The 8,178-nt window shown below is 45.3% G+C and overlaps 2 protein-coding genes across 6 annotated transcripts in view; both read right to left on the minus strand.

The window, feature by feature from the left end:
• The window catches only part of HSF5 (heat shock transcription factor 5), a 48,446-nt gene extending 48,359 nt beyond the window's left edge, over positions 1-87 (minus strand). Inside the window, exon 1 of the mRNA XM_012808744.2 lies at positions 8-87. Within this exon, the coding sequence (XP_012664198.1) occupies positions 8-87 (80 nt within the window). The remainder of the gene's footprint in view (positions 1-7) is intronic.
• Positions 88-1,346: 1,259 nt separating this feature from the next.
• Positions 1,347-8,178, minus strand: part of MTMR4 (myotubularin related protein 4) — a 27,862-nt gene continuing 21,030 nt past the window's right edge. For all 5 annotated transcript variants that reach the window (XM_012808782.2, XM_023516597.1, XM_023516596.1 and 2 more), the window contains exons 16-19: positions 5,818-7,219; positions 4,243-4,353; positions 3,923-4,011; positions 1,347-3,651 (exon numbers count right to left, since the gene is read on the minus strand). In XM_012808782.2, the coding sequence (XP_012664236.1) occupies positions 3,474-3,651; positions 3,923-4,011; positions 4,243-4,353; positions 5,818-7,219 (1,780 nt within the window). In that variant the 3' untranslated portion in view covers positions 1,347-3,473. The remainder of the gene's footprint in view (positions 3,652-3,922; positions 4,012-4,242; positions 4,354-5,817; positions 7,220-8,178) is intronic.

Genomic DNA, 8,178 nt, shown 5'->3' on the forward strand with positions numbered 1-8,178 from the left:
GCGGTACCGGGGGCTGTTCACCAACCGCCACAGCTTGGCGGGGAAGTTGTTGGGGTTGATGGGGGTGGAGAGCAGCGCCTCCTCCATCGCCCCCGCCCGGGCCCTGGGCCTCGCCCCGCCGCGCCTGGCTCTCCCACCCCGTTCTCGATCCCCCCCGGCCTTCGCTTCGCCCTGCCCCCTCCTGCCAGCGCCCGGCCGCCGCGGACCCGGGGACCGTTGGCGCACGAGTCCCCGCCGCGCCCTGCAGCGCGGCCAATGGGGCCTCGAGTTGCGGCCGCGCGGCTCCACGCGGCGCGAGCCGGCCCTGCCCCTCGGCGGCCGCGCGGAGGGCCGGCCCCGGAGCCGCGGGGCCCAGTCTCTCTCGGGGTCCCCAAACTTCAGGCGGGGAAGGCTGCCCACCAGGGAGTTCTAAGCCCTGAAGAGAAAGGAGCCCAGTTATCCTCCCGTGGAATACGAAGATGCGTGTATTTCGGCACAGCCAGCGGGTGGGGATTTCGAATGCAAAAAATGTGCGTTAGGAGAAGATTTAAGTCATTCATGCTGGAGAACAAAGGGCCCAACTCTGTAATTTTTACTATCATTTGAATTGTTCGCCTCTCCAAATAAAAACGGTGGTGGTGGAGGTACAGTATCTTGAGTCAACAAATTCACCTTTTAGGCAGTAGCATTTTATATATTTTAAAATAGTCTTTTAGGCCCGGCGAGGTGGCTCAAGCCTGTAATCCTAGCACTCTGGGAGCCCCAAGCAGGTGAATTGCCTGAGCTCAGGAGTTGGAGACCAGCCTGAACAAGAGCAAGACCCTGCCTCTAAAAACTAGCCAGATGTTGTAGCAGGTGCCTGTAGTCCCAGCAACTTGGGAGGCGGAGGCAAGAGGATTGCTTGGGCCCAAGAGACTGAGGTTGAGCCATGATGCCATCCATGGCACTCTACCAAAGGTGACAAAGTTGAGACTGTCTCAAAATAAAATAAAATATACCCTTTCAAGCCAGTATTTTGCTTAGGACAGTTTGCTGAATGTTAGATGAGAAACGAGATGCCGCGGAGAAGGGAACTGTGAGACTGTAAGTACAACTCTGTGTGCCTGCTCAACTAACTGGTGACATTTTAGATATTAAAGGGAAGTAAACCTCGCCTGATAAGGACAGAATTCTACAGAATCCATAAAAATAGCTCCTATCCAATCAACAAATAAGACTATAACAAGAGCTGTGCTGATCAAACAAGAGGGGTCCATTTAAAAAATGAAAAATTTGGAGGAAGAGGCATATGTTTTTTCTCCTGGCCGAAGGAACAATGAGTATTAAATTGCCTTAGAAATTGAAATGAATAAAAAGACCCAACAAAACAGCACTAATATAGAGATTTTATTTAAACCGTATTGAGTTTTTACAGCACATTGCATGTTTGTCACAACGCAACTGCACAGTTTGGATTTTTGGCCACATCATGTCACTTACACCCACAACAGCTCTGAAAGGAGTATTTGACGAGTACATCTGAGCCAAGAGCCCAGAGTCTCTCTCCAAGACCATGCAGTTTGTTCATTGATGGGACAGTCCCTCAAAACAGCCATACAAAGTAGACAGATACAGTCTCCTCAAACGTTACCAATCTTACTCTCCGTGAAAACAGGCAGAGTGAAGTGCAACGGAAGTCAAGATAATGAAAAAGCCACTCACAACTGGCAGTAAATTTTAATGATTGAGAAAATGCTTAAAAGAATTTTATGTATCAGACACAAGGAGTAGTTTGTTACTTTTTCAGTGATCTCAGGAATTTTGCATACACAAATTCTCCATTATTCAGCTCCGTTTAAACAAACAAACAAAAAAAAAGAATTCTGGCAGGCTGACCTAAATACGCCAAAACTTTTTAGGTTACATCCATGGCAAGTATAAAAGAACCACAGATGCTTCTCTGTAGGACTGAAGGAAAGGTCAGGACAAATAACAATTCTTGTTCTAAATGCAGATCCTAGTTATTTTGGGATGAAAAAAATTTTTTCTAGAAAGCAACATAAAAGTAGCAGTGAGAAAGACAACTACCACAGTTTTAAAAGAGGATAAGCCAAAATATGATTTACCTTTTATATATCAACAAATCAAGGAAAATGTATACAGGCCATCCTAGTGGTCTCATTATAGACCAAAGAGACTGTATCTGTCCCAACCACAGTACATGGCTATATCACTGTATCTTTTGGTTAAGTGCCACTGGTACATATTAAGATGAAAAATAAAGATTTAAAAAAAAAAAACAATAACAATGTTTGGTCCAAATGGACACATTTTCTCTCCCAATTTTGGTATCAAGGCTTTATTCTCTTCTGTTTGGGTTCCATTGTTAAGTGCACAGAAATAGACAGCAGCATTTGTACTGAAACCCTCACATACCAAACAGCAAATTCTAGGAGGTAAAAACCAAACACTAAATTCTACCCTCAAGGTGTCAAGTGTTCAGGATAAGAAGCAGTGTGACCCAGAGGAGGCAGCAGCCAGGGGAAAGACAACACCGGGGAAGTGGGCAATGGAACAACAAAAACCTTTGTTTTATTTTCATGCCAGGAGAGGATCAAGGTGTAGCTCCTGTGTTAGCACCGGGACAACTAGGAAAAGTCAGGCGCAAAGGGTAGGGCACAATCAGCAGATAATTCACAAGGACGACTTTTGCTCTTCCCTTCCCATTCTTCACAGTGCATACCTCAGAGCTGCCACTGTATAACAGAGAGGACTGCTTTCACAGCTCAGCATAACTGATTTTTGCCAGGACTGAACATTAGCAGAGTTTTCTTCTGCTCCCAAAAAGGTCTTGCTCCCTAGAACTGTCCCATCCCCCTAAACCGAAGATTCACTGATGCTAACCGATAAGCCAAGTGAAAAATACATCGAAACCCTCCACTTGCCAAACCAGTCTTTAAACCAAACTCCACAGAAAGACAGTACAAATGCAACTAGAGGGAGTGCCTCTAAAGACTGAGCCTTCATGCACAGACACAGAGCACAGAGGTACAGGATATAGTTCATCTCCAATAGGACAGGATTTCCTATCTTGTATACTATAATCTGCTTTTTTCAAGGTGGAAGAGAGATGGGTCTGGTTATCACTTGGAGTTTGGTTAAACATATGCCTTTCTATTGCTGTTTGGGGCACTTTGCACCAGGCAATATCTATGAAATCATCATCTTGTGACCTCCAGGAGAAAGAAGCTGGAGTCACCAACTCAACATAAAGATTCCAGACTCTGGGTCTGGAGCAGGACCATTATCCCAAGGTGAGGGTCTCACCAGTAGAGGACCTCCTGCCAAATTGAAATTCCTCTGCTCCAGTTTCATGGTACCAAGGAGAATTTCGCAAGACAGTATCTTTGAGCTCTGTGATTTCATGAGCCACACCAAGGAACCTTCCAAACTACACCTGAAGCAGATGCTCCCTTCAAACCTGCAAATATTGGACAGGTCATCTCCCCTGGTATTCAACTGGAAGCTGTAGCGATGGGTTTCTTCAGATGTTGGCTCATGAGTTCCCTGGCACGAGATACTTGAATGTGTTCGTAACAGGAGTTACAGACGAGAACTGGGTCATAGAGTTGTTGGTCAGGAATGGGCAGCTTCAGGTGGCAGCATCCAGCGCAAAATACATTCCCACAGTTCCTGCCACAGCACAAAGAGGGAAGCGTTCATCAGAAATGCCAATACATGCCTTTATCAATACTGGGACTTAATAAATATATATATATATACATATACACTGAGAATAACAGAGAGTCAAAAAGCCTTCCCATGAATAAATGAAAAGAAAGTTGGGAGTAAACAAAATAGTTCCTATAAAGCTATCTCAATTGTTAGATTAATTCACTTTAGTTCTACACATAAGTTCTACCCTGCTTTATGAGTCATACTGAATCATATCAAAACCTGTTACCTGCAGTGGTGTCTTCGCTTGGCCAACCAGAATTCACAGTCACAGTTATAGCAGTGTGATGCCATATGGTCTGGAACCCAGCGAGTCACCTAACAGAAGGCACAAGGAAAAATTCCAGGTTCTTGTCAACAGAGTGAAAGAGCAACAAGGAAAGCATCACAGGAGAAAATGGCAAAGCTGATCCTCAAAACTAGCTACTACTTGTTTACAAAGATGACACAAATTTGGGGGAGAGCTCGTTCTACAGCAGGTCTCTCATCTCTGGGAGATGTGAGAACTCACTAGCTCACATAAGTATTTACATATTTGCCTAGACATACCTCAGTCTCTTTCTTATCAACAGGTTCCCAGCTTGCTTCTGAAAGGCAGTCTTCACTGTGATCAGAGCCAAAATCTTCTGTATCACTGTCATCTGACTCCTTCAAACATGTCTGAAGAAAAGGCAAATACATCAACATCATCTTCCTCGGCTCACACTTTACGTGTCAGGTACTGTTCTAGCTTCATTACATGCATGAATGTATTTAATTCTTCACAACAGTTTTAAGATGCATACTATTCTTATTCCCATTTTACAAATAAGGAAACTAAGCCACAGAGAAAGTTAAGAGCTGATAAGTAGTAAAGCAGGGATCTGAATCTAGTATTCTGGCTTCAGACCCATGCTCTTAACCAATATCCCATAGCACAGTGTAGAAACATTCTCTCTCTGTCATGTTCTAAAGCAAAGGTTGGCAACCTATGGCCCACAGGCCAAATCCAGGCCACTGCCTGTTTTTGTAAATCCAGTTTTGTTGGAATACAGCTGCGTTCAGCATTTATGTGTTGTCTATGGCTGCCTTTGTGCTACAACAGACTACACAGCCCACAAAACCTAAAATATTTGTTTGGCCCTTTACCAAAAAAAGTGTGCTGACTCCTGTTTAAAGCATCAGAGAAGTGGGCAGCAGGCAAGTGAGAGTGTCTTAACAGAAGGAAGTGTCTGTGTAGATACCAAGATATTTTGGGGAAGAAGCTGGCTCCTAGAAGCTTCCCAAGGACTGTGGTGTAGAACCTGAGACCGCCCAACACAGCAAAGACTAGATGGTCCTCAGCACCTCTCACCTGGATTATTCTAGTATGTCCTAACCAACCTCTCAATCTGGGGCTCAACTGCCTCTTCAAAATTCTACGTTACTGCTAAAAAAAAATTTCTTAAAGGATACAAATCTGATTATTTTACTTGCTGGCCTCAAATTTTATTGCCTTGAGTGTAAAATCCAAACAGGAAGGACACTCAAGCTGACCATTCCAATCCCTATCTATTTCTCCAACACTCAACTCTCCCCCACAGTCCCAGTTCAATGTGTATGGGTACACACCTCACCCCTTTGTGTTGTTTATTTTATTTTTTTAGAGATGGGGTCTCACTCTTGTTCAGGCTACCCTTAAACTCCTGAGCTCAAGTGATCCACCTACCTCGGCCTCCCAGAGAGAGCTAGGATTACAGCGTGAGCCACTGTGCTGGGCCTGCTCACCCCTTTGTTTACCTATTACCTTCATGCCTCTGCAAATACTGTTTCCTTTTCACTGTCTACCTAGGTAAATATTACACATTCTTTAGCACTCAGGTCAACCATTATCTTGTTTTTTTTTCAAAGGATCAGCAGGCAAGAAGCAAGCATTATCTTTTTTGAGAAAACCTTCCTTGATGTTTTACTCCCCTCTAGCCACCTAATACATCCCTCAATAATAACACTTAACATCATTTTAGTTGTCTACTAGTCTTCCATTCTATACAGCCGAAGCATCTAACTCAGTGGCACAGCAAGTACCTGAGGAATAAATGCTGAATGGATGGAAGGCTGGATGGACAAGATAAACAAATGGGTGGATGACAGGAGGTGAATACTTACAAAATCATCCTCATAGTCCATGGGGGGCTCCGCTGGAGGGGCACAGCAGTGACGGATATCCAGCCTCATCTGAAGCTCACGCACCTGTCGACGCAGCTGCTCCACCTCTTGCTTGTACCCTGCTTCAATTTGCCGCAACCTGTGCTGGATCACATCCGTGGGAAAGGGGAGTCCATCGTCATCCAAATAGAGAGGAGGCACTGGAGAAGGGCAGCTCAGGGGAACAGACTTTGTGCTGGAGACTTGCTTTGGGTGACCAGACAACCACATCCGGTTTTTTCCTCCTGGGCCAGTGCAATGTCCATTGGAATGACTAGAACAGATGGGTGACTTCACCCCTTCTCTTTGAGCCCACTGGCCCCCAAAGCAGGGCCCCACCGCCCGCATCGGCTTACTGTATGACTTCTTGCTACAGCAGCCGTAGGAAAGCAGCCGCCGAGGGATGGTCTCCCCACTGGGGAAGGAAGTCACCATCCCTTGGAAGCTATCCCAGTTGGACCCTAGAAAAGAGAACTCACTGATCTGGCTCTGAGAAATTGGCTTTCGGGTCAATTCCAATGACATTTTCCCAAAGCGAGGATTTTCCAGTAACTGCCCATTCCTATTATTTCCTCTTTTACCAGTGTCTTCCTCCCCATGGATCACATCCAACACAGAACTGGGCTGTTCCTCGTGGGAGATACTTCCCACAGACCCTGAAGGATCTTGGCTGAGGAAGTCAGTGCTTGGGTCTAGAGGAGTTTGGCAGGTGGCACTCGGTGGCTTGCAAAGGATGCCGACACTGTGATCAAGAGCACAGCTGGAGGGCACATCTATTGTGGAGTCTAGCTGGGCCTGTTGAGGGGCACCTGTATGGGAGTCCTGGGAGAACTCAGGAGAATCATAAATTCCATCACACTTGTTGGAAATGACCTTAGAGAGTACACTGACAGCTTCTGTTTCAGGACAATGTTCATGTGGCTCCCCTGTGCCATCCAAAGTCCTGCCTGGCTCATCCTGGGCAGAAGGAGCTGGAGCTGGTGCCTTAGTCTCCTCCAAGACTTTGATCTCCAGATCAGTGGTGCCGCTCTTTATTTCCTGTGGTACTGCAGTATTAAGCAGTTTATAATTTAGAGAACAGCTTTTGTGACTCTTGAAAGGTTTATTGCTCAAGTAGTCTTTCTGGCTGCTGGGTAGAAGCGGAGGAAGACCCACTTCTCCTACAGTCTCCTGAGGACTTCCTATGCCAGATTCCATGAAGGTTGCTGTCTCTGATCCCTCAGGACTGGTGTGCCAGGGTTCCAAACCTACTCTGACCTCCTGACAGTGGTTATTCAGGTTAGGGTCACTGGATGTGCGAGTCAGGGGGCTGCTTGTGTCACAGGCAGAAAGAAGATCATCCATGGATCTGGTTTTAGGTAATCTGGAATAGCAAATACAACACCTGGTCAGGACATGGGAGCCACCTCCAATACAATAAATAGAAATTGGGTCATCAGAGCAACATCAAAGCCAGAAATAATAATAACATTTAAGATTATAAATAACCAATGTTCACTGAAAGTCTATTCTGCAAAAAGTATAATAAATGGATCTGTTTTATAGAACCCAGGATCTGTCCTTAGCTTTTGTCAGAATTTAACCTACACAGTCTCCCTGGGAAATCTCTACCATTCCTGTGCTTTCAGTTGCCTTCTATACTGACGCCTTCTAAATCCAACCAGGGCTACACCTTGAGCCTCAAACTTAATATTCTACTGCCTCTATTGCAGTAAGAGAGAAGATAAGTTTTAGAGCTAGACAAGATCGACTCTGACACTGATTAGCTATATGACTACAAGCAAGTTATTTAACCTCTCAGATACTTGGTTTCCTCCTCTATAAAATGATAACAGGGGGACACACTGGCTCACACCTATAATCCCAGCACTTTGGAAGGCTGAGGCAGGAGGATTGCTTGAGGCCAGGTTTTTAAGATCAGCCTGGACAACACAGCAAGACCCCATCTCTAAAAAAAAAAAAAGAATTAAAAATTAGCCAGGCGTGGTGGTGCACAACTATAGTCCCTGCTACTCAGGTGGCCAAGGCCACAGGATCACTTGAGCCCAAGAGTTCCAGGCTTCAGTGAACTATGATCACCACTACACTCCAGCCTGGATGACAGAGTGAGACTCTCTCTCTCAAAAAAAAAGGATAATAATGAATCATACCTTGTGGAATATTCAAATATAGGTAACCACCCACAAACTTATACTCAGGACTCCACTTGGGTCTCCTCAACACAGCTTTTTAGAACCACTGAGCAGCAGTGTGCTCCTCTGACTTCTAAGGACTCCTGGAAACTTCCCCTCATATACTGCACTTGAAGAGTTCTAGAGACAT

Source organism: Otolemur garnettii, unplaced genomic scaffold (assembly GCF_000181295.1).
Source record: "Otolemur garnettii isolate 467f Iridium unplaced genomic scaffold, OtoGar3 scaffold00094, whole genome shotgun sequence".
In the NCBI taxonomy this organism is placed as follows: Eukaryota; Metazoa; Chordata; class Mammalia; order Primates; family Galagidae; genus Otolemur; species Otolemur garnettii.